This window comes from Castor canadensis, chromosome 16 (genome assembly GCF_047511655.1).
Source record: "Castor canadensis chromosome 16, mCasCan1.hap1v2, whole genome shotgun sequence".
NCBI classification, from domain to species: Eukaryota; Metazoa; Chordata; class Mammalia; order Rodentia; family Castoridae; genus Castor; species Castor canadensis.
Window position 1 is genome coordinate 71,574,941 of NC_133401.1, and position 26,986 is coordinate 71,601,926.

General features: G+C 41.3%; 2 protein-coding genes across 2 annotated transcripts in view; both read right to left on the bottom strand.

Moving 5' to 3' along the window:
* The window catches only part of LOC109680888 (interferon-gamma-inducible GTPase 10-like), a 57,251-nt gene extending 35,717 nt beyond the window's left edge, over positions 1-21,534 (bottom strand). The window contains exon 1 of the mRNA XM_074057577.1: positions 21,397-21,534. The gene's annotated coding sequence lies outside the window, so the exon portion shown is untranslated. The remainder of the gene's footprint in view (positions 1-21,396) is intronic.
* LOC141417978 (interferon-gamma-inducible GTPase 10-like) lies at positions 2,497-25,563 on the bottom strand. Its single transcript, XM_074057566.1, has 2 exons — positions 22,870-25,563; positions 2,497-11,373 (listed from the first exon to the last, which is right to left on the bottom strand). Exons 1-2 carry the CDS (start codon positions 22,994-22,996, stop codon positions 10,103-10,105), a joined length of 1,398 nt encoding a protein of 465 aa, XP_073913667.1. The 5' UTR covers positions 22,997-25,563; the 3' UTR covers positions 2,497-10,102.
* Between the last annotated feature and the right edge of the window lie 1,423 nt (positions 25,564-26,986).

Genomic DNA, 26,986 nt, shown 5'->3' on the forward strand with positions numbered 1-26,986 from the left:
GGTTCAACATACACAAATCTATAAATATAATACAGCACATTAATAGAAGCAAAGACAAAAACCACTTCATCATCTCAAGAGATGCAGGAAAAAGCCTTCGACAAATCCAACATCACTTCATGATAAAAGCTCTAAGAAAGTTAGTAATTAAGGAATGTACCTCAACATTGTAAAGGCTCTATATGACAAATCTATAGCCAACATCATACTTAATGGAGAAAAACTGAAACTAAAATCAGGAACAAGACAAGGATGCCTACTATCCCCACTGCTATTCAACATAGTTCTGGAATTCCTAGCCAGAGAAATTAGGCAAGAAGAAGAAATAAAAGGAATACAAATAGGGAAAGAAACTGTCAAAATATCCCTATTGGCAGACGACATGATACTATTTCTTAAAGACCCAAAAAACTCTACCCAAAAACTCCTAGACACCATAAACAGCTTTAGCAAAGTGGCAGGATACAAAATCAACTTACAAAAATCATTACCTTTCCTATACACCAATAATGAACAATCTGAGAAAGAATACATGGAAACAATTCCATTTACCTCAGCCTCAAAAAAGAATCAAATACCTAAGAGTAAACTTTACAAAGGATGGGAATGATCTCTACAAGGAAAACTATAAACCCCTGAAGAAAGAGATCAAGGAAGACTACAGAAGGTGGTCATGGATTGGTAGAAGCAACATTGTAAAAATGTCTATACTACCAAAAGCAATCTACATTTTTAATGCAATTCCCATCAAAATCCCAATGACATTCATCACAGAGATTGAAAAATCTAACTGAAAGTTCATTTGGAAACACAAGAGATCACAAATAAACCAAGGCAATACTCACCAAAAAGAGTGATGCTGGAGGAATCACAATACCTGACTTCAAACTACATTTCAAAGCAATAGCAACAAAAACAGCATGGTACTGGCACAAAAACAGACATGAAGACCTGTGGAAAAGAATTAAGGACCAGATATGAATCCACACAGCTATGCCCACTTTATTTTTGATGAAAACACCAAAGACCTATGATGGAGAAAAGATAGCCACTTCAACAAATGTTACTAGGGAAAGTGCTTATTTACCTGCAAAAAACTGAAATTAGATCCATGTTTATTACCCTCTACAAACATCAACTCAAAATGGATCAAGGACCTTAATATCAGACCCAAAACTCTGAAGTTAGTACAGGAAAGAGCAGGGAATACTCTGGAAGCAATAGGTATAGGCAAGGACTTCCTCAATAGAATCCCAGCTGCCCAGCAACTAAGAGAAAGGATGGACAAATTGGACTACATAAAATTAAAAACCTTCTGCACAAAAAAAGAAATGGTCTCTAAACTGAAGAGACGACCCACAGAGTGGGAGAAAACATTTGCCAACTATGCATCAAAGGACTGATAACCAGAATATATAGGGAATTCAAAAAACTAAACTCTCCCAAAATCAATGAAGAAATTCAAATGGCCAAGAAACACATGAAAAAATGCTCACCATCTCTGGCCAGAAAGGAAATGCAAGTCAAAACCACACTAAGATTCCACCTCACCCCCATTAGAGTAGCTAACATCCAAACCACCACCAACAATAGGTGTTGGAGAGGATGTGGGGAAAAAGGAATCCTTGTACACTGCTGGTGGGAATGCAAGCTAGTGCAACCACTCTGGAAAACAATATGAAGGCTTCTTAAAAATCTGAACATAGCTCTGCCATATGATCCAGAAAACCCACTCCTGGGGATATACCCAAAGGAATGCGACACAGGTTACTCCAGAGGCACCTGCACACCCATGTTTACTGCAGCACTATTCACAATAGCCAAGCTATGGTAACAGCCTAGATGCCCCACTATTGACGAATGAATTAAGAAAATGTGGTATTTATATACAATGGAATTTTACTCAGCCATGAAGAAGAATGAAATCTTATCATTTGCAGGTAAATGGATGGAACTGGAGAACATCATTCTGAGCGAGGTTAGCCAGGCTCAGAAAACCAAAAATTGTATGTTCTCCCTCATATTCGGACTTTAGATCTAGGGCAAAGGCAGTAATGTCGTTGGACTTGGGTCACACGCTAAGGGGAGAGCACATATGGGAGGAATGGGGATAGGTAGTAAACCCAAAACTTGAAAGTGTTTGAAGTCCCCACTGCAGAGGAGCTAATACAGCAACCTTAAAGCAACAGAGGTCAATATGGGAAGGTGACCGGGAAGTAATGAAGACGTCAGGTAGAGATGAATCAATTCAGGTTGTAACACACCTGTGCATGGAAGCAATGCTACGAATCTCTCTGTATAGCTATCCTTATTTCAACTAGCAAAAACGCTTTGTCTGTCCTATTGATTTTGTCTTCTCTTAAACAAAATTAGAAAAAAGGGCAGAACAAGTTCTGCCTCCAAGCAAGGGGGATGGAGGAGAAATGACCCAAACACTCCCTCCCTTACCACCCACTCCGCCCCCTCCCTTTCCCCCCACCCCCTCAATACCAGCAGAAACTATTTTGCCCTTATTTCTAATTTTGCTGTAGAGAGAGTATAAGCAATAATAGGAAGGAACAAGGGTTTTTGATGGTTGAGATAAGGATAGCTATACAGTGAGTTGACTCACATTAATTTCCTGTGCGTGTGTGTTACCTTCTAGGTTAATTCTTTTTGATCTCACCTTTTCTCTAGTTCCTGGTCCCCTATTCCTATTGGCCTCAGTTGCTTTTAAGGTATCTGCTTTAGTTTCTCTGCATTAAGGGCAAAAAATGCCAACTAATATTTTAGGTGCCTTACCTATTCTCACCCCTCCCTTGTGTGCTCTCATTTTTATCATGTGCTCAAAATCCAATCTCATTGTTGTGTTTGCCCTTGATCTAATGTCCACATATGAGGGAGAACATACGATTTTTGGTCTTTTGGGCCAGGCTAACCTCACTCAGAATGATGTTCTCCAATTCCATCCATTTACCAGCAAATGATAACATTTCGTTCTTCTTCATGGCTGCATAAAATTCCATTGTGTATAGATACCACATTTTCTTAATCCATTCGTCAGTGGTGGGGCATCTTGGTTGTTTCCATAACTTGGCTATTGTGAATAGTGCCGCAATAAACATGGGTGTGCAGGTGCCTCTGGAATAACCTGTGTCACAGTCTTTTGGGTATATCCCCAAGAGTGGTATTGCTGGATCATATGGTAGATCAATGTCTAGCTTTTTAAGTGGCCTCCAAATTTTTTTCCAGAGTGGTTGTACTAGTCTACATTCCCACCAACAGTGTAAGAGGGTTCCTTTTTCCCCCCGCATCCTCGCCAACACCTGTTGGTGGTGTTGCTGATGATGGCTATTCTAACAGGGGTGAGGTGGAATCTTAACGTGGTTTTAATTTGCATTTCCTTTATTGCTAGAGATGGTGAGCATTTTTTCATGTGTTTTTTGGCCATTTGAATTTCTTCTTTTGAGAAAGTTCTGTTTAGTTCACTTGCCCATTTCTTTATTGGTTCATTAGTTTTGGGAGAATTTAGTTTTTTAAGTTCCTATATATTCTGGTTACCAGTCCTTTATCTGATGTATAGTTGGCAAATATTTTCTCCCACTCTGTGGGTGTTCTCTTCAGTTTAGAGACCATTTCTTTTGATGATCAGAAGCTTTTTAGCTTTATGAGGTCCCATTTATCTATGCTATCTCTTAGTTGCTGTGCTGCTGGGGTTTTGTTGAGAAAGTTCTTACCTATACCTGCTAACTCCAGAGTATTTCCTACTCTTTCCTGTATCAACTTTAGAGTTTGGGGTCTGATATTAAGATCCTTGATCCATTTTGAGTTAATCTTGGTATAGGGTGATATACATGGATCTAGTTTCAGTTTTTTGCAGACTGCTAACCAGTTTTCCCAGCAGTTTTTGTTGAACAGGCTGCTATTTCTCCATCATATATTTTTAGCTCCTTTGTCAAAGACAGGAGACACTCAAGAAATTCCAGAACAACAAAAATAGAGAATTTGAAAAAGCAAAAGAAGAAATAAAGGAAACCATAGACGCACTATATAAACACCAAAGTAAACAGAGAAAACAATTAATAAACAGATAAACGAACTCAGGACAAAAATAGACAACATTAAAGAGGAAACCACCCAAGATATGGAAAACCTCAGAAAAAAAGAATGAAACAGAACTGCAAAATAAAACGGAAGGCCAATCCAGCAGAATAGAACAAACAGAAGACAGAATCTCAGAACTTGAAGATGAAATGGTAATCAAAGGAAAAACCAAAGAACTATTAATTAAACAACTCAAGACCTGTGAAAAGAAAATGGAAGAACTCACTGACTCCATCAAAAGACCAAACTTGAGAATAATGGGCATCAAAGAAGGAGAAGAGGTGCCAGCGAAGGGAATGCGTAATATGTTCAACAAAATAGTAATGGAAAATTTCCCAAATCTAGAGAAAGATATTCCCATACAGATGCAAGAGGCCTCCAGGACACCAAACAGACCAGATCAAAATAGAACTACCCCACGGCATATAATCATTAAAACAACAAGTTCAGAAACTAGGGAAAGAATATTGAAGGCTGTAAGAGAGAAAAAACAAGTAACATACAAAGGTAAACCCATCAAAATCACAGCAGACTTCTCAACAGAAACATTAAAAGCAAGAAGAGCATGGGGTGAGATCTTCTGGGCACTGAATGAAATAACTTCAACCCCAGGATACTCTACCCAGCAAAACTATCATTCAAAATAGATGGAGCAATAAAAGTCTTCCATGATAAGCAGAAACTAAAACAATATATGACCACAAAGCTACCACTACAAAAGATTCTGCAAGGGATTCTGCACACAGAAAGTGAAACCCAACTTAATCATGAAAAGACAGGTAGCACCAAACCACAGGAAAAGAAAAAGCAAGACAGTAGAGAGTAACCTCAACTTAGGTACACACAATCAAACCTTCAAACAACTAAGACAACTAAATGACAGGAATTACCACATACCTGTCAGTGCTAACACTTAATGTTAATGGACCTAATTCACCCATCAAAAGGCACTGCTTCACGAAATGGATTAAGAAGGAAGATCCAACAATTTGTTACTTATAGGAGACCCATCTCACTGACAGAAATAAGCATAGGATTAGGATGAAAGGCTGGAAGAAGATTTACTAAGCCAATGGCCCCCAAAAACAGGCAGGAGTAGCAATACTTATCTCTGACAAAGTAGATTTCAAACCTACATTGATCAAATGAGATAAAGAAGGACATTCCATACTAATAAAAGGGGAAATAGACCAAAAGGAAATAATAATCATCAACCTGTATGCACCCAATGTCAATGTACCCAATTTCATCAAACATACCCTGAAAGACCTAAAAGCATATATTAACTCCAACACAGTGTTTGTGGAAGATTTTAACAGCCCATTATCATTAATACATAGGTCATCCAAACAAAAAATTAATAAAGAAACCCAAGATCTAAAATATACAATAGATCAAATGACCTACTTGATGTCTACAGAACATTTCATCCAACTTCTACACAATACACATTCTTCTCAGCAGTCCATGGTACCTTCTCCAAAATAGATCATATCCTAGGGCACAAAGCAAGCCTCAGCAAATATAAGAAAATAGAAATTATACTGTGCATACTATCTGATCACAATGCAGTAAAAGTAGAACTCAACAACAAAAGTAAAGACAAAAAACATGCAAACAGCTGGAAACTAAATAACTCATTACTTAATGAGCAATGGATCATCGATGAAATAAAAGAGGAAATTAAAAAGTTCCTAGAAGTCAATGAAAATGAAAACACAACCTATCGGAACCTATGGGACACAGCAAAGGCAGTCCTGAGAGGAAAGTTTATAGCCAGAGTGCATACATTAAAAAGACTGAAAGATCCCAAATCAATGACCTAATAATACATCTCAAACTCCTAGAAAAACAAGAACAAGCAAATCCCAAAACAAATAGAAGGAGAGAAATAATAAAAATAAGAGCTGAAATTAATGAAATACAAACCAAAAAAACCATACAAAGAATTAATGAAACAAAAAGTTGGTTCTTTGAAAAAATAAACAAGATCAATAGACCCCTGGCAAACCTGACTAAAATGAGGAGAGAAAAAACCCGAATTAGTAGAATCAGGAATGCAAAAGGGGAGATAACAACAAACACCATCGAAGTCCAGGAAATCATCAGAGACTACTTTGAGAACCTATATTCAAATAAATTTGAAAATCTTAAAGAAATGGACAGATTTCTAGATACATATGAGCATCCAAAACTGAACCAAGAGAATATTAATCACTTGAATAGATCTATAACACAAAATGAAATTGAAGCAGCAATCAAGTCTCCCCAAAAAGAAAAGTCCAGGACCTGATGGATTCTCTGCTGAATTCTATCAGACCTTTAAAGAAGAACTGATACCAACCCTCCTTAAACTGTTCCATGAAATAGAAAGGGAAGGAAAACTGCCTAACACATTTCATGAAGCCAGTATTATACTTATCCCAAAACCAGGCAAAGACACCTCCAAAAAGGAGAACTATGGCCAATCTCCTTAATGAACATTGATGCAAAAATCCTCAACAAAATAATGGCAAACCAAATTCAACAACACATCAAAAAGATTATTCACCACGACCAAGTAGGCTTCATCCCAGGAATGCAGAGGTGGTTCAGCATACGAAAATCAAAAAACGTAATAAACCACATTAACAGAAGCAAAGACAAAAACCACTTGATCACCTCAATAGATGCAGAAAAAGCCTTTGATAAGATCCAACACCATTTCATGATAAAAGCCCTAAGAAAACTAGGAATAGAAGGAAAGTACCTCAACATTATAAAAGCTATGTATGACAAACCTATAGCCAGCATTATAATTAATGGAGAAAAACTGAAACCATTCCCTCTAAAATCAGAAACCAGACAAGGATGCCCACTATCTCCACTCCCATTCAACATAGTACTGGAATTCCTAGCCAGAGCAATTAGGCAAGAAAAAGGAATAAAAGGAATACAAACAGGTAAAGAAACTGTCAAAATATCCCTATTTGCAGATGACATGATCCTATCCCTTAAAGACCCAAAAAACTCTACTCAGAAGCTTCTAGACATCATCAATAGCTACAGCAAGGTAGCAGTCTATAAAATCAACATAGAAAAATCATTAGCATTTCTATACACTAACAATGAGCAAACGGAAAAAGAATGTATAAAAACAATTCCATTTACAATAGCCTCAAAAAAAATCAAATACCTAGGTGTAAACCTGACAAAAGATGTGAATGACCTCTACAAGGAAAACTATACACTTCTGAAGAAAGAGATTGAGGAAGACTATAGAAAATGGAGAGATCTCCCATGCTCATGGATTGGTAGAATCAACATAGTAAAAATGTCAATACTCCCAAAAGTAATCTACATATTTAATGCAATTCCCATCAAAATTCCAATGACATTCATTAAAGAGATCGAAAAATCTACCACTAAATTTATATGGAAACACAAGAGGCCACGAATAGCCAAGGCAATACTCAGTCAAAAGAACAATGCTGGAGGGATCACAATACCTGACTTCAACTATATTAAAATTCTAGAGAATTTTATGGCCATTAGTCAGGTACAGCCAGTTCTGTCACTTGCAGCTCATCAGGCTGTAACACCAGCACAACTCTAGGTGGCACCTGTCACACCCTTTTGATCTCCAAGAAGGAAAGCAATCATTCCTGAACTCCAAAGTAGTCCTTGGGTATTTATGCTAAAGCATTCTTTGCTTTCTTCTCACATTTTATTCTCAGGATATTTAGTTACAAAGCAATATCTGCTGGGCATGATAATTTAACCAACAAGGGGTTATAAAGTAAAAACCTGGATTTTTATTCTTGCACTTTTATACCCACAAATAACCATTGTAAATACTCTAATATGCCTTCTTCTACATTTGTAATGTTTTTTTCTTTTTATTTTATATTTTAACCAAAATGTACAATATTTGTTATTTGCCAAAAACCATGTCTTGAATTTTCAAGGTAAATGTACATATGTGTGTGTGTTTGTATATATAATATACACATATGTGTATATATGCACACATATATACATGCATGTAAGATATATATATTGATATAAATAGATAGATAGATGCCTGTCCCCTGACTCCAGACCCAAATATTGCATTATTCATCCAACATCTCCCTCTGGTAATTGGTATACCTGAAAAGATCTTGAGTGAACCTGACCCTAGATCCCTCTCTTCACTCCAGCTCCTTCCAGTCTTCTCCAATCCAATAGTGGTGATGCCACCCTCCCTGTTGCACACAGGTCATTTACATAACCCTATCTAGGGCTGGAGGTGTAGTTCAAGCAATACAGCACCTGCTTAGCAAGCACAAAGTCTTGAATTCAAACAGCAATAACTGAGGGCTGAGTGAGTGAGATGGATGAAGTTGCTAAGAGAGAGTTCCTTTCCACCATGAAGAATGACTCATTCCAGACCATTGTGGTGTACCTCACACCCCCATATCTGGTATCATTTATTCCAGGTTTCTGGAGAATGAATGGCCAATGACAGGCTGAGCACTAAGCAGCTACCCCCATAAGAGAATAAAAGGCAAGCACCCCAGTGATCAAGGAATTGAGTGCAGGGCTGCCAGAGTGACTCAAGTGGTAGAGTGCCTGCCTAGCAAGTGTGAGGCCCTAGATTTAAACCCTAGTGCAGCCAAAATAAATAAATAAGGGAAGGACACCTGTGCTCCTGTGAGCACAGAGAAAGACTTCAGAATAGTGGGACTCAGATGAACGAGGGATGTGAACCCCAACACTCAAGGTTCTGAGCAAATGTCAACCATACAAGGTTCTGTCCTCCTGTTTAAACCCTACATCTCACTTGTGGCTGGATGGATACTTCTGCTTCATGTTATTGTTTCTTCAGGAGTCAAAATAGGATACTAGGGCAGGGAGCATGGGTGGGTGCCCAGTACCTTGTCTTTGACCCTTTTTGGGTGTGTCCAATGGGTGTAAATAGTAATACGAGAAATTCATGTTTATAAAACATAGCTGTGTATCTCTACATGGATTTTGTGTTGAAGCTTACTAATATCCCTAAGGGATATTGTAAAAAAAAAAAAAAAAAAACTATTTCCACTTTTAAGTGAAAGATTTAAGAACCTCTGATGTAGAGGCATGGCTCCAGGATAAGAACAGGAACCAGAAAGAATATCAAGGTGACATAATAGGGGACTTGTTCCCCTGACCCCAGGCACCTGCTCCTCCCTCCATTACTCTCAAAACCACCTCACTAGAGGTATTGGCATACCCTATACCATGAATAGGAGGAAGAAGGAAGGAAAAGCCATATGTATAATTGCTGTAACAGCAGTAATTACAATCCGCACGTTTTGAGGCAGGATCAGTGGTTTTTGCTATGTGCAACATGAGAGTTTTAAGTTAAAGAATTTGAGAAACACACTCACACACACCATTTTACATGAGTTCAACTCATCTTTGGTTTTCAGGCTCTCTCTTGATTCACTTTTACCTGCTCACATCTCCTGCCCCTCCTGGTGACTTGTTGACTAGACTCCCACCCATGCAGTGTTGAGAAATTCCCATAAATAGAAAACATTGCCTCGAAATACAATATCCAATACTATTTCTCTAATTTTTTCCCTTCCACTCCTGGACTTGCGCATTTTCACACTAAACTTCTTATTATATGTTTAGATAGGTTCTCATAGTTGTGGACCTTTGCTTACTGTGGTAAAGAGGATATTGAGATGATGACTGAGAGAAAAATTATAACATAACAATGTAAATTCTCATTTTGGTGGTTACAAGCTGTATATTATCTGAGTAAATGATGCAAAAGCAGACTGCTTCCAAACACATAGAGAGTATTGAAGGTAAAATGTGTGTTGCTATCATGGTTCAAGCAAAATAGGTCAGTGAATGCAAAAAGAAGCTATAGCCAAGTAACTCATGCACAGCACTGTGGTCCCAAGTGGAGCAATGGCCTTCCCCAACATGGAAGAGGACCCCCATTCCCACCATGAGAATGCAACACCTAAGGTCCATTTGCCATTCTATTAAGTAAGATGTACCACTATTGCTTCATCATTTGGAAGAGACGTTTAGCATCATCAGCCACTGTATCAAGGAATTTTATGTGTAGAAAGTAAACTTTAAAGAACTGGATGACAGCAGACACAGGTCCTCCAGTGACTGAACACAAGAGCTCAGCATAAGTCATGGCTTGTGCTTCTATACTGTCATCCTTCACAAGATGCCAGAAATCTGAGGATTTTATTAAATTCTTCAGGTGATCCACAGATACACCCAGCTTTTGAGAAATCTTTTCAATTGACTCATTATCCACACCAAAATGGCTTCGGTAAACTTTCAAGCATGCTTGCTGTTCAGCAACACCAAAGCCACTGATGAAGGGCATGCAGGGCACCAAGCCCACAGCTGCTGACTTCAGGGCCTCCAGCCAGATTTTCTCCCTGAGGAAGGTTTTCTTCATCTCAATGGCATCTTCAGAGGAACTGGGCATCAGGAGTGCAAGTACATGGCGCTTGTGGGCAGGGAGCTCCTTCAGCAGAGTCTCCTCCAATTTTAGTAAATCAAAGTCACCCAGGTCAAAGTTGGAGACCAAGAAGACCTGGGGCTCAGGCACTCCATTGTTTTGGAGATGAGTCACACAATCGTCTCGAATCTGCTGAAGAACTTTCTCCCTTTGGAAGGACTTTGGTTTGGCTCTCTTTTCATTGTATAAGTCACTGTCCACCTTGGTTCTAACAAAGTAGAACTTCTTCCCCATCTTATTGATTTTCTGGGCCAGGTCAGCATCATTGAAACTAAACCGAGAGGAAGAAATGATGATGAAGAAGTCGTATTCAGCCAGGCCCATTGTTTCTAGGTAAGTGTCTGGGTGAAAATTGGGACTCCCATTTCCAGGTAGGTCCCAGAAGGTCACCTTGGGATATTTTGGATGTTGATAGGGGGTTTTCCTCATGGTGGTCTCCACAACCCCAACACTGGCTGATCCCTCCTCTTGGTGACTAAGCCCTCGCAGGGCATTGATGAAACTGGACTTCCCAGACCCAGAATCTCCAATCACAGCCACATTCAGGGAAGCATTTTCTGCTGCGTTAAGTGATTGTTGAATCTCATCCACCACATCTTCAACTTTCCCCTCCTCCAGGGCTGCATGAATGCTTCTGAGGGATTCTGCAGAGAGGATGCCTCCTGACTTACTGATTAATTTGAAGTACTCAGGCTCAAAGTCAGCAGCCAATTGTTGATAATTCCCCTGTGTCAGATTTTTCAATAAGTTTAGGATGGACTGATACATGGCAATTAAATGTGGACGGTCTGTGTAAAGGAGAGAGAAAAAGAAGTAAAGAGAAATGAGCATTGAAACAGAAACATGGGGTCAGGTGAAAAGACACATTGGTCTCTAGGGCCACACTGACACACATTCTCTCAACTGACTCATTTTACTCTAAATAATTTCTTCATGGCGAGTTTTCTTTCCACTGCTGGAGAAGACACTGCATATTCTCTGTGCTGTTGGTTTCTATGTCTAGGAGTCAAGACACTGTAAGTAGTCCCTAAATTGTCAGAATAATGGTCCTTAAAGTTATCCACGTTGTACACCCCAGACCTTTGAATAACTAACATTACATGGAAAAAGATACTTGACTGATGTGATTAAATTAAGGATCTTCAGATGGGAACAATATTCTGGACTACCCAGGTGTGCTCAATCTCATCAAGATTACAAGAGTAAGGCAGGAAGAAGAAAGAAGACAAAAGACAGACATGAAATGACTAAAACAGAAGTTGGAGTGTAGATTAGTAAAGATGAAAGAATTACTGAGAGCCAAGAAATGCAGGTAACCATAGACTGAGGAAGACAAGGAAACAGATTGTGCCCTGGACTCTCCAGAAGGAGGATCCATGCCTAGCAAGTGTGAGGCCCTGAGTTCAAATGCCAGTAGCACCAAAAAAAAAAAAAAAAAAGAAAGCCCAGAAGAAGGATCCAGTACTGCTAGTACCTTGATTTTAACACCTGGACTTGGTTTTAGCACTTTGGACTTCTGACCTCCACACTAGGAAGACAATAACTTTATGGGCTTCTAATTGTTACATGATTACTGCAGAGATTCATGGAGTGTTCAACTGTGATCTTTCCAAACATGTATACGATGTCCAATGGTCAACAGAGAAAGTAGCATACCCAGAACATCGAATATGCATTATTTGTTGGTTTTGGAAAGATTCAAATTCCTCTCCTGAAGCTATTTTCAAATACACAGTAGGTTATTAACCACAGTCGCCCTTCTGGGCTCCCGATCACTAGAACTTAATCCTCCCACCTAGTTGCGTTTCTAAAGGCATACACCAAAACTTCTCTATCTCCTGCTGATGTTTGCATCTTGAATGTCCCCCAAAGGCCAATGTGTTGAAGTCTTTGGCATTCACATATGGCTTTTTTGGCAAGTGGTAGAACAAATAGGAGGTGGGCCCTAGTGGGCCCTGTCACATTTTCATTCTTTCTTTGCTTCCTAGTCATGATGAGGCAGGAAAGGTGCTCTCCCATACACTCCCCACCATAAGGGGATATGTCACCACCACCATAGGTCCATAGTGTCAAAGTCAACTGATGATGGATTAGACCCTCTGAAATCATGGGCTAAATAAACCCTTCCACTTTATAAGCTGATTATCTCAGGTATTTTGTCACAGTAATGGAAAGCTGACGAGCAAAACTTCCCTCTCCTCATCCCTTCTCAGGTTCTGGTACCACTATTTTTCTAGTCCTCTGAGATTAACTTTTTTAGCTTCCACAGTTGAGAACATGAATATTTGTCTTTGGGTTATTTCATTTAACATAATGTGTTCCAGGCTCATTCATGTTTTCACAGAACAGGATTTTATTATTTTTTAGCTAAATGATATTCCATTGTGTATGTATACCACATTTTCTTTATGTATGCACTCCTTCATAGACAATTTTGTTGACCCCCATATCTTAGCTCCATCTACCTCTTCCTCTTGCTGCCACTCTTGCCTATGGGAACTTGAGCTGAAGCAGTGTTGTTTTCAGCCACTGAGTTTGTGACAATTTCTGACAGCAACAATGGGAAATTTATCATCAGTTTCTGATTTTCCTGAAAGCTGCAGGATGACTCTGTCAGGCCAGCACCTTAGTGAACACAGAAGCCTTCCAGACATACTCACTTCCCAACTACTGCAGGATATCAGGGCATGAATTAAGGCAACGGCAAGACAGGTTCTGAGTCAAGTCACCAGGTATCCTGCCTGCCTGTGTTCCATAAGAAATATAAACAAGTACACAAGTCAATGCAGGAGTAACTGCACTATGGTAGCAAATTCTGAGTGGTTATCAGGCACATAAGTCTAAGTGTTCTAGGAAGGAAGTAAATGCAACTTAAATTTTCCATATTAACTACAGACAGTTCCATTTTGATTTAACCAAGCCAACTCAAGATAATTGTTGTTATATTATTGGTAGGGTCTTCAATTTGTTCTTTATAAAAGTGAGGAAGATTATATCAGGAGACTGAGAATTTTTTAAAATATCCACACACATCATGTTGGCTCAAGGATGAACACAGGGCTTTTCCAGTAGGGTGTGCTTGATGTCCCCATCCTACAGGCCCTTCAAAAAAAGCTTTCAAAATAAGAAAAAAGACCTGACTCTCAAACAAAACAAAATGAACATGTGCTAAGGATTCTACTAGTGACTATTAATGACATAACAAGGCAGGTGTTATAGCCAGGAGAGTTCTTAGAGAATCTTGAAGAGCAGACACGTTTATCTAACGTACATTTCCGTGAGTGTGACAACAGAGGCAAACATGTTCTTTGTATGGAGAAGGACGGGAGTCACCTGAACCTCAACAGACAGATTTGCTTTATGTGCCAATGGAAGAACATTATTTGCATTGTTACTAGTTTTGAAAAACTCACAGAGCTCTTAGATGACTCCACAACAGTGAAATGCTAGAGCCAGAAAACCCAGGAATTTTATAATGAACACTGCATAGTTTCCTATGGGAGACACCCCGTAAATACACTGCTGAGTCCAAATATTCTCTCAATTTTCTCAAAACAAAAGGTCTCTTCACATTCAAGGTTGTCTGTTGTATAAAGATGACGACCTGACTTGTTCCCTCCCCCAGACAGGACTGTTCTCAGGCCCCCAAGCACAAAACCAGACCCAGTCACTACAGACCCAGTTTTCTCACTCACCAGAACTGAAGAGATTTCAGATGTCAAAGATCAGATACAACGTTTTCACTGAAAGGTGAAAATGCTGAGCCTGATGAAGCACTCACTACACCCACAGCACAGGAACTAGGACATGTACACACCTGTCCTCCACCAGAAAGTACAGGCTGTGTCCTCCTAGGGAAAGCACAGAGGGTAAGAGGTACAGAGAGCCTCCCTCAGGCTTGTAGTGGCAAGCCCCAGAATGAAGGAAAAAACTATGAACAACCTTTGCCTGGTGAACCTCATTGGTTGATGTTAATATACTCACTGAGAGAAAGTGAAAATGAAACTAAGAAACCTTTATGTCTTTTGGACAGTATAAGCCTTTACAGGAATAGAATAATAAACATAAGCTAGGTGTGCTGGTTTCACACCTATAATCTCCCACTAAAGAGGCTAAGGCCAGAATATCCGGATTCAAGGTCAGCCTCTCTATATAGTGAGACCCTGTTTCAAAAAACGAAGATGAAGGAGGAGGAGAAAGAGGAGGAGAAAAGAAGAGTACAGAGGGGAAATGAGAGGAGAGAGAAAGAACGGAAGAAAAGTAGTAAGGAAGGGATGGACAGAAGGAGAGAGACTAAAATCCTCCATCTCTTTAAGTGCCATCACACAAACACACCCACACACTGGCTCCTTATGCAGCTATACACTATTGAGTGGATATGCTTGTTTCTAACCATAAATAGGATCACTTTATTGAGCATCATTTCATTTTAGTGACTTATACTTTCATTTTTCTAAACCTTTACTTTGGCAAGTTGTAATTTTGGATTGGATGACTTCCACCACTCCTGTATTAATCTGTTTCCTGTTGCTATAAGAAAACACCTAACTGAGCACTTTATAAAGAAATATTATAAAGAAATGTAGATCTGGCAAACATAAGATTAAGGAGCCTACATCTGGCTAGGGCCTTCTCACTGCAACATAACATGGTGGAAGTTGAACGGGCAGAAGAGCACAAGGGAGAAAGAGCAAGAGGAGGCCAATGTCACTTCTATAACAGCACTCTCGTGATAAATAACCCACTCGAGCTAAGTACATTACTGTATATCACGAGAGCAGAGCATCAAGACCTTATCACTTCTTATTTCACCACACTTCTCCACACTATTATATTAGAGATGGAATTTCCAACACATGAACTTTGGGGGTGGGTGGCAATCAAAACCGTAGCATAGGGAGAGAGTCAGAGGAGGACTGAGATATCTGTGTGACACGTAGGCTTGATGTGATAAGCAGGGCAGGACCAGAAGTTGGTTGCTACACCAGCAAGAGTCAGGAAGACTGGGAAAGACTAGGAGGCTGTGGGGTATAGAAATGGTTGGAACCTGGGTTCTGATTGGCCATGCACCCAGCACCCAGCTGCATGGTCTGCACTGAGAATGAGGCTGAGGCAGCCCCTGTGCTCAGTCAGTGTTTGTATCTCTCTTTTATAGCATCTCTGCCTGCACCTCAGTGAAAGGCAACAGACACAGCAACCCCATATGTGCTGAGCTAACAGTTACTGATAGATAGTAGAAAAGCTCCCTATCCTTCAACCTAAAAGCAGAACATAAATTAACAAAGGTACACTTCTACCCCCTGTACTAGGCAGGACAAAGGTTGGTAACAGTGAACAAATTTATACTCTTATACCACCACAGCAATCTATAAAACAAACTTAATAACTACCACAATGTGTTGCCCATAGACACTAAAGGTCCTTTCTTGGGAGGGGGTAAGGGAATATAAGGGAGGGAGTGAACTTATTCTAAGTGCTGGAATATCGACAAACAGTAAAACAATACAAACATGGCTACCTCCAATAAAAGAGCCAGAGAAAAACAACACATATGGCTGCCCAGCCCCATGGACCTTCCCGATAATGTCCAGCACCTTCCCCCATTACCCTTTCACAATCATTTTTAATGCCCATCCCCCTCCAACCTCCCTTTTCCCTCCACAGGGTGCTTAAAACCCCAGCCTGTAAGAGAGGTGTGCTCTGGCTCTCTCTGGGTGTTACTCTGATGTCGAGGGACCCTGTCAGGTCTCCTCTCCCTAATAAAGACCTGCTGCTTGCAAAGGTCACAGATTATTTCTAGGTCTCTCTCTCTCTCTCTCTCTCTCTCTCTCTCTCTCTCTCTCTCTCTCTTGCTTCTGCATTTTCCTTTCATTTGGTGCTCAAACCCGGGAGAGAGTTTCAAGTGAGGGAATGCCAAGCTCAGGCTACTTCCATTCGTGGCAATCCTTATATGGTCAATGGTGCACCCCCACAGGGTCTCAGATCTGGGGCTTATAAGGATGCACTAGGGCCAAGAGGTGCATAAGCTCCCAAGAGGGACATGGCTGGTGCCCAATTCCATCTTCAAACTGCCCAACCTCTACAAAACTCTTTCTCTCCCTATCTTCTATCACTGTTATGAGTTCTGCTAAGCCTCACCATCATACTGACAGTTCTTTTAGGCACAGAGTTGGGAGCAACTACCCCTTCTGATTGGACTTGAGCCCAAAAATTATTGTTAGTAGGCTTTTTCTACGTAATAGCCACACTGCTCTGGGGCCTGACCTTTTGGTCATACATAAGCCCTAATTTCCTGTTCCTCTGAGACCTCCTTCAGGGCCCTTCACCAATTCCACTCCACACACTCAACACTGGCTCCAGTTTCTACAGGGATGGGTAAGACCTGGACTCTCTGTCTGGCACTCCATGGCACCTTCGTTGTTCTTGTCTCTCCCCATCCCTCTCTTACTCCAGCCATTTGCCCCCTCTACCCCCCAAGTCTGGCCCTTGGCTATGTAGGTTAGAGACGTCTGCCTACTGCCCAAGATTCATTTTTTCTGGTTTTGTAAGCTTTCTGTGGGAGATGCCATAAAGAAAACTTCCTGACCCCAGCCATGGGTAATACTCACTCTAAAATTCCCTCTGACTCACCCCTGAGGTGTCTCCTGAGTAACCTCACAAAATTAGGCCTAAAGAGTTTAAAACAAACATACCTCATCTGTTTTTCCACACAAATTTGGCCACAATATAGATTAGATAACTCTTCAAAATGGCCTAAATTTGGCACTTTTGATCCCAATATTCTCCAAGATCTTGACAATTTTAAATGGCAAATGGCAAGAGGCCCCTTATCTTCAGGCTTTCTTTCATCTCAAATCCAGACCTTCCCTTTGTTCAAACTGCAGCCCCCTCAAAGTCCTTCTTCTTGATTCTCACCCCTCCCCCTCAGCTCCTGCTCCCAGTCCCTTTCCATCAACTTTTGATCCAGATCCCGCTAATGGACCTCCTCTTTATTGGTCTCCCCTTCCCCCAACCCAACTCCTCCAAGCTCCTTCTCCTCTCCAGAAGACTCTTCCTCCCAACTTTCCCTAGAAGACCCCTCCTCAATCACGGCCCCTTCCCTTTCTTTGTCTGCAACTCACACCTAATCCCAAACAAACACTCCCACACTCCTACAACTATCCACATCTACACATTCCCCTCCAGCCCCAGTTCTTCCCCTATGAGAGGTGGCACAAGTGGAAGGAATAGTCAGAGACCATGTCCCTTTCTCTATGTTAGATATCTCCCAAATCAAACAACAATTGGGCTCCTTTTCAGACGACAATCTAAGATACCATAAAAAATTCCTCCATCTTACTCCAGGCCTGTGCCCTCACATGGGGTGACATTTATAATATTATTAATGACACTCTCATGGAGGATGAAAAGGAGGGAACATGGAAGGCAGAAGAGCAGCATACTGATCAACTCCATGGACAGCATCCCAATAGACATCCCCCTGCCACTGAGGCAGTACCTAAGACTGAGCCTCAATGGAACTATCAAGATGAAAACCTCACCCTCTTTATTAATCACATCATGGAAGCAATGATTAAATATACTACTTTAAACCTCACTTCCCAAGAGGGCCGTATTTTCTTACATCTCTCCGTTATTAGTTAGTCAGCTCAAGACATCATCTGAAGAAATCTCCAAAAACTTGAAAAGGGCCCCCAGACTCACCAACAAATATGAATAAACAGAGCCTTTGAGTTTTTTAACAATAGGGATGAGGAAGCCAAACAATTAAGGGACAAAAATACCTGCACAGAATATCAGATGCTGACCTCCATACTCCAAAACCAAAAGCAGACACCCCATACCACCCTAAAAAACCTACCCAAAGGACCTGGCTAACAGCCCTCTGGGGACTTCTTCAAGTGTGGAAACAAGGGACACTGGGCAAAATCTTGCCTTAATCCATGTCCACCAACAAGGCCTTCCCACAATGTTGACAATGGGAACATTGGAGGGTGGACTGTCCACAGGGAAAACAGCTTTTTCCACGTGTACAGCCTCAAATTCTTAATAGCCCCCCAACTGAGGATCCAATACCAATGTTTCCACTAGGAGACTGATAAGACCCGGATCATAAAGTCCCCACCACTGGCAAGTCCACTGATACACGGGTAACTGAGACACTATCAGGAAAACATAGTTCTTTCTTTCTTGATACTGGGGCATCCAGATCAGTTTTCACCAAATATGTGGGTGCCCTTAAAAAGTCCTCCTTCACTAACCTCACTCAGAATGATGTTCTCCAATTCCATCCATTTACCAGCGAATGTTGTGAGAGTAGATGGCATACCAAACACACCCAGCATAACACCCCCTCTCTATTGTACTTTTGGAACTAAGTCCTTTACACACTCCTTCCTGGTCATCCCAGTTTGTCCCTTTCCAAAATTAAGATGAATATACTCCATATACTCAAAACCACCATTTTTATCCCATCCATTAATTCTGGCCAGCACATACAATTTATTCTCCCTATACAGGACCTTCCACAGCCCAAAACCTCTCCCCACCTCTTACAGAAGTCAATCCCCAAATTTGGGACACATCCCACCCCTCCATAGCTTCACATCATACTCCTGTAAGATTACTCATAAAGACCCCTCCACCCTCATCGTCATCCCACAATGTCCCTTGGGCAAGGAGGGACATATGGGATTAAAATTAATTATAGATCAACTCAAAACCTCTCATCTCTTAATCCCTGTTAACTCCCCTTACAACACTCCAATCCTCCCAGTTAAAAAACCCAATGGCTCCTTTAGATTAGTCCAAGACTTAAAAAAAATCAATGCTGCCTTTAACCCTGTTCATCCTAATGTGCCTAGTCCTTATACTCCTCTCCCCCAGATTCCTCCCCAAAACTCTTTCTTTTCAGTCCTAGATCTCAAGGACACCTTCTTTATGATTCCTTACATCCCTCCTCCCAACCCATATTTGCCTTCATGTGGACAGATCTCATTACTTATCACACCCAACAATTAACTTGGACAGTCCTCCCCCAGGGATTCAGTGACTCCACTCACCTTTTTGGCCAAGCCTTACAGCAAGATCTCAATTCCTTCAGTCTTTACCAAGCAAGCTCACCAATATGTAGATGAACTCCTTCTATGTAACCCCTCAAAATCCTTATGTAAAACCCACACAATTATTCTCTTTAATTCATTAACACACTGGGGATATTGGGTATCAAAAAATAAGGCCCAAGTTATCTCAACTTCAGTATCATTCATGGGACTTTTATTAACTTCAGGATATTGTCAAATACCTCAAAAGAGAAAACCACCATACTCCAAATTCCTTCCCCTAAGACAAAAAGAGACATCCTTTCTTTCTATGGCTAACTGGGTATTTTAGAATCTGGGTTCCTAATTATTCAATAATAGCAAAAACACTATATGAGGCTGCAAGAGGGGACCCACATTAGACTTTACTTTGCCCCAGGGACCTCCTGACCCCTTTTAATCTCCTCAAACAAGCTTTATCAAGGACACCTGCACTCTCCATCCCAAATCCTAACAAAATTATTTGTCTATACCTACACTCAGACAAAGGCCAAGCTTTGGGCCTGGTGGCCCAAAGGGCAGGAGATTCAATAGTTCCTATAGCCTTACCTCTCAAAACAACTAAACCCCATTTATAGTGGCCAATAAAAGTATTGGCCACAGCAGCTCCCTTAACACCAGAAGCTCAAAAAATAACTTTCAACTTACCTATGACAGTCTAGTCATCTCACAACAGTCAAGACTTAATTAGCCACAAAGCTTTTAATTCCATCTGCACATCTCATGTTCAGATCTTACAGTCCTTTCTCTTACAACCTCATGTAACTTTCTGGTGATGTCAGTGACTAAACCCTGTTACCCTCTTACCCTCAAACATCCCACCTAACCCAGAGCCCCCAGCTCATGACTGTATTGAGGTATTTTTTGACTGACTTACTACCTTTTTCACATCCTAGACACCCCCATACCTGATGCTCCAACTGGTTTATAGACGGTAGCTATACAAAGGCCCCCACTACCACTGCAGCTAGAGCAGGATATGCAGGGACACCCAAACAATAATACATATGCCATAATAGAAACAAGTAGCCCTCCTACGACTACCTCCCAACAGGCAGAACTGTATGCTCTTACACGAGCATTACAAAGGCAAAATACAAGACAGTTAATAACATTTATACAGACTCAAAATATACATACAATATCATCCATTCTAATAGCCAAATGTGGAAAGAACAGGGCTTCTTAACAACTAAGGGATCCCCAATTGCCAATCAAAACATATTATGGCCCTTTTACTAGCGGACACTCTCCCTCACATAGCTGCCATCCTTCATTGTAAGGAACATCAAAAAGGTAACACCTTCACATCTATTAGCCATAATTTGACAGGCACCACAGCTAAACAGGCAGCCCAACAAATGACTTCCACGCCAGGTCATTCTACCAATTCATTATAATTACACACAAAAAAAAATTGAACTATTAAAAACTCAGTGGGATAGCTAACACAAAGGATACTGGTTTCTTAACAATACCATTATTCTACCAGAACTACAGACTAAACCCATACTAACTGCCCTCCACCAAGTTTTCCACTCTTACCCTCTGTCTTTACTCCATTTTATTAAAACTCATATTGCTCCTAATCCTAACGTCCACAAAACACTAAAGGAAATCTCATCCTCTTGCAACATATGCTCCTAAACTAACCCCCTATCAAACATCTGACCCGCCCCCTTCCCACCCATCAGGCAAGAGGTCACTTACCTGGGTCAGACTGGCAAGTGACTTTTACTAATATTCTCCCCCGTTAAGCACATCAGATATCTTCTAGTTTCATTAACACCTCAGCAAAATAGATTAAAGCTTTCCCCACTATCAATAAGAGAGCTAGAGCCCACTGCCTCACACAGGCTTGGGCTAAATATAAGGGGCTAATAAAAGAGTACCAAAAGGTCATAAACAAATATTGTTACTGGGCAATCAAGAAAGATAAGTTATAGTTAGGTTACTGTCTGCTCAACTATTCTTGGCACCAATCCAGGGAGATAAAGGTTAACAACTGTCCCTTTGTTAGTCTTTGGGGTGGGGAGTTTCCAGTAAGCCACCTACAAGAAGGGAAATGGTCTGGTCCTAACATGCCTGTCCTCACTGTCAACCCCAACATACCTGCCTTTTTTGATAGATAGGTAGATAGGAAAAGGACAATAAAATTTCGTTCAGCTACTTTTCATCCCCTCCCTTCAGGGACACTTCATTAAAGCCATATCAGACTTCTGTAACAGGAGACTCTACCTCAATGCTATTTTAGTCTTTAACATAACAAGACTCTATCCAAATCCCTTCTCTAAAATTAACTGCAAACTGTTATTCACACCTCACTTCTGGCTTTTCCTCTATCCACCAACCCACCGACTTATCATGGACTCCCCCACACCCACTAGTGCTTCTTCCCCTCTCTTACAACCCCTTTTAACGGCCTCCCCTCTCCATCTCCTTTCACTCATACCAAAGGAAAATAAAATGCCAACTGGCTAGAACCCCTCCTCTCTCTCGAATTAATGGGATGCCTCCCCCCTACCATGCATACACGTGTCTGCCTGCTAACTGGATTTTCTGATTTTCTGATTCCCCCTGTCTCCTACACTATTGACTCAGAAATCATTCCTGTCCCCATTGTCAGCTTTATATGCACAAAAAGAGAACTGCACCTCTTAACCAGGATTGGGACATGATAGATGGAGTAGGGGTTTCAATCAGCCAATTCCAAAAACTACTCACAGCTCTAAAAGAAAGCCTTAATAGCATTGTCTTACAGATGTCTGCAATCCAGGATCAGATTGACTCATTAGCAGTGGTCGTCCTACAAAACAGGAGGGGATTAGATCTTCTCACAGCTGAAAAGGGCAGGCTATGTCTCTTCTTAGGGGAGGATTGTTGTTTCTTTGCCAATAAATCTGACACTGTCAGAGACATAATAAAAAACTTAAAGATAGGGCACAACAGCTACCATCCTCGCAACCTACTGATATTCTTTCCTCCTTATACCCATGGCTCACTCCATTGGCAGTTCCTCTCATCCGTGTTCTCTGGCTTTCATGTTTCTACCAAGTCTTATTAATATCCTCCAAAGATTTCTGCAGGAGTGTGTTACTGCCGTTTCTCGGGCTACCCCAGGGAGCAATTTAAAGCCATCATGCTTCTACAACTCTCCAGACTCGACAACCCCCCACATTGTACCTGACCAGCAGGAAGTAGGCAGACCAGCGATATATATAAAAGGCCAGGAATGCTGGAATATCGAGAGACACAAAAACGATACAAACAAGGCTACCTCCCATAAAAGAGCCAGAGAAAAACAACACATATGGCTGGCTGCCCAGCCTCGCTGACCTTCCCGTTAAAGTCCGGCGCCTCTCCTCATCCCCCCTTTGCGTCATTTTTCTAATCTCTATCCCCCTCCACCCTCCCTTTTCCAACCACAGGATGCATCAAACCCCAGCCTGTAAGAGAGGCTGCCTCGCCCCTCTCAGAGTGTTACTGTGAGGCTGAGGGTCCTTCTCAGATCTCCTCTCCCTAATAAAGACCTGCTGCTGACAAAGGTGGCAGATTCTTTCTCCGTCTCTCTCGCTGGCTTCTTCATTTTCTGCTCACTAAGTACACTGTACAAATCTATGGAATTATCACAATGAAACACCCCACACTATCTATGTATGCTAGTTAAAAGGCACAATTTTGGAAGGATAAAGAAGAAAGATGGAGGCGGTGAATCTTATTAAGGTCTATTTTAAGCATTTAGGTCACTGTCACAATGAATCCCAACTATAATATGCTAAGAATAACTTTTAAAAGGTATAATGTTTAAAAAGAAAAAAACCTTTAAAGAGGAAAGAAAGAAACTGAGCTGGGAACCAGTGACTCACAGCTATAATCCTAGCTACTTGGCAAGCTGAGATCGGGAGGATCACAGTTCAAGACTAGTCCAGGCAAATAGTTCACAGGACCCTGTCTCCAAAATAACCAGAGAAGAATGGAATGGAGGGGTGGCTAAGGCAGTAGAGTGCCTTCTTTGCAAGTAGAAGGCCCTGAGTTCAAACCCAGTCCACCAAGAAAAAAAGAAACAGAAAATATTCTAAACAACAAAATCTTTAGCTGTGGAAACTTTAACATGATTTGTGTTGAGTAAAGAGTTTTTCTCAATGAAGCGTCTGATCACTATTAATAGGTGGGAAGGGCTGGCAGAGTGGCTCAAGTGGTAACAGCACCTGCCTAGCAAGCATGAGTTCAAACCCCAGTGCTGCTAAAAGTATATTGAGTAGGTAAAGGTATGTGGAGAAGTTATTAAATAGAAGTTTGAAATGTCACACTTTGAAGTAAATACTCAATTCATATAAAAGAAAAAATGACCTGAAATGACTCTAAGCCAGCTCTCTCCTGCATATGACCCAGGTGGGAACCATGGAATGCACATCACCTCCTTTTACCAGCATGCTCTCCTCTCAGTACTTTTTGATCCTTTGCTATCTCAGCTGGGTAACCCAGCTCTTAACCTTTAAATTTCTCAGGCTTGGGACAGGGACCAGTTTGTTGTCATCTAACTGCTCTAACAAAACTCCCACTGAAAGCCTCAATCTAAGTTTAAGGTGAAAAGCAGGTGCACTATACTTGTCCTCTTAGACAGCACCCCTGAATTTCTCTCTCTCAATGTCACTTCACATATTTCTCCACATACCCTAACCCACTCATACCATCAGAGAGGACAGCTCTTTGATAGCCTTCTAAATGGTTCTAACCAATTCCTTTGAAATTTCTATGGGATAAATTGCCTTGAAATGGAACCATTTCAAGAGCCAAAGTGAAAAAGAAAGAATGGGTCCTGCTTTGATGTTCTGTTACACATAGCATCCGGAATATTGTCCTGGAAACACAGAATTTTTAGTGAATTTAAAATGATAGCATTGAGCCATGAAAAAGAAAGAAACTTGAGCTGAAGAAGGTACTCCATTACAAATGCAGAAGAAAACTAAGACAAAACACCAGTTCGTAAAAACAAAACAGAAAGTGGATGAAGGTAAGCACTTTCCCCCACATACAAACTATGACACTTAATATACGGGGTGTCTGTGGGTTCAGTCCTGATTCTGTTCCAGCTGAATCCATCACCCTCTTGGTTATCTCAGCTTCAAGTAGGATCTGGCAACTCCAGAATTTGCACCCAGGTCCCTCCCGTGACTCCAGACCAAATATTGCATTATTCATGTAACATTTCCCATTGGTACACCTAGGAAGATCTTGACTAAGTGAACATGACTGAATCTGACCCCAGGCCTCTCTCCCCACTCCAACTCCTCCAGTCTTCTCATTCCAAAAGTGGTGATGCCTACCCCCACCTCCAGCTGCACAGGAGTCATCTACATAACAACACATTTTCTCAGCCTCCACTTTGCCAGTGCTACTGATTGATATTCCTGTCTATCCTGTCACTTCTCCCATTTCCTTGTTCATTTCAACCATCCTCATTTCAGCTGGGATAATTGCAGAGAGCTCCCAGAAGAGACCCTTCTCAGCCCTGGCATCTCTACAGTCATGCTGAAAACAGAAACCAGTGACCCTTCCGTTAGGGACATAGACCAGGACGCTTCTCTACCCCATCCTGCCCTCGGGATCCTGCCTCACTTAAAATGACAAACTCCTGATAAGGCTATTTTTTGAGTTGACTTCTCTGCCCCGTCTCTCACTTTCCTTAATCCCCATCAGATTCCTCCAATAGATCAGACCTCTTTCCACCTCACCTTTTTGCATCTTTAGCTGCAAATACACCCAGACTTACCCTCTGCCCTCTTTCATGTCATGTTGCCTAGTGGGACTTCTCTCACTTCATTATTTCACCCTGTAACATCCTCCTGCCTGACTCTCCCCACCACCCCCCCACCACCACCCATCGCCCCTCTTCCTTTCCTCACTTGCATTTGTCAACTGCAGAGAGACTGACTGGCTGTTTTCCTACCTTGTCTGTGGATCTGGCTCTCTGCCTTCTGATCCCAATATTTCTTCCATCTACAAGGGCAAGGATCTTTGTTTTGTTCTTCTACTTCTCTTCCTGTCACTAGAAAATAGCATAAGCATGTGCTCAATAAGTATTTGCTAATGGACAAAAGCAAGGGGGAGAAGTCTGGATGACAGTGAACAGGGAGTACATACAAATCCCCTTTCAAGACTCCTCATGTGCAGAGACATAAGCTGATGTACTGATGGGTAGGACATGAGCCCTCTTTGATGAAATGAGTGGTGGTGTTATAGTTGTCCAAATGAGAGATTTGTTTACCTCTAAACTTGCTCTATTGGAAAGAAGAATAATAGGGCAAGTGAAGCAGGAGAATTTGCTGAGAGGGAGCTCCTTTCCACCCTGACAAATGACTCACAGCAGACAACGTTCCTGTCCCCACACCCTAGTGCCTGGTCTCCCTTGTTCCAGGTTCCAGCAGAATGAACAATGACATACTGAGCAGTGAGCAAATGTGACAGAAGAGGAAGAGGCAACACACGGTGATCAAGGAAAGCTATGAGCCGGTTGGCACAGAGAAGACCTCAGCATAGCAGAGCACAGACCAAGGGAGGATGTGAACCTGAACACTCCATATCCTCAGCAAATTTCACCCACACAAAGTTATGTCTTTTGTTCAGACTCTACACCTCACTTGTGTCTGTATGTGTGCTTTTGTTTTATATGATTTTTTTTCTACAAGAATCAGGACCGGCCTCTATGACAGGGAATGTCGGTGGGTCGCCTCTGAGGCTTTTAGGATGGGTCCACCGGGTATGAGCAGGGGAAAATGGAAAGGAATGTGAAGAATTCACATTGGTAAAAGTTGAGATGAGAGGCTGGGCAAGATGGCTGTCTATAATACCAGTTACTCATGAGGTGGAATAAGAGGATCACAGTTCAAGGCCAACCTGGGCAACAGTTAGAAAGACCCTATCTAAAGCAACCTGTGCATGGCGGCCCGTGCCTCTAATCCCAGCTACTCGGCAGTGAAGGTAGGAGGATCACAGTCTGAGGCCACCCCAAACAAGTCTGAGAATCTAACTGAAAAATAAAAGCAAAAAATACTGACTATGGTTCAACTGGTACAGTGCTTGCCTAGCAAGCATGAGGCCATGATTCAACCCCCAGTAGTGCCAATTAAAATGATGCGTATTTCTGTGGATTTCTCATTTCTTAAGGGCCATAAAAAATATCATAAAACTATTTCCACTTTGGAACTGAAGGTCTGACTGAAGCGGTTGAGAACCTGCTTGAGGTTCTAAGTTCAATCCCCAGTACTGCCAAAAAAAAAAAAAAACTTATTCATAAACA

What these genes read in the sequence shown, in the direction of transcription:
- LOC141417978 (XM_074057566.1), bottom strand. Translation starts at nt 22,996, where the DNA reads ATGTGTTGTTTTTCTCTGGCTCTTTTATGGGAGGTAGCCTTGTTTGTA. An exon ending in GCCTACTTCCTGCTGGTCAG is followed by an intron (nt 11,374 to 22,869) that starts GTACAATGTGGG and finishes TCCTTTACACAG; the next exon opens with ACCGTCCACATTTAATTGCC.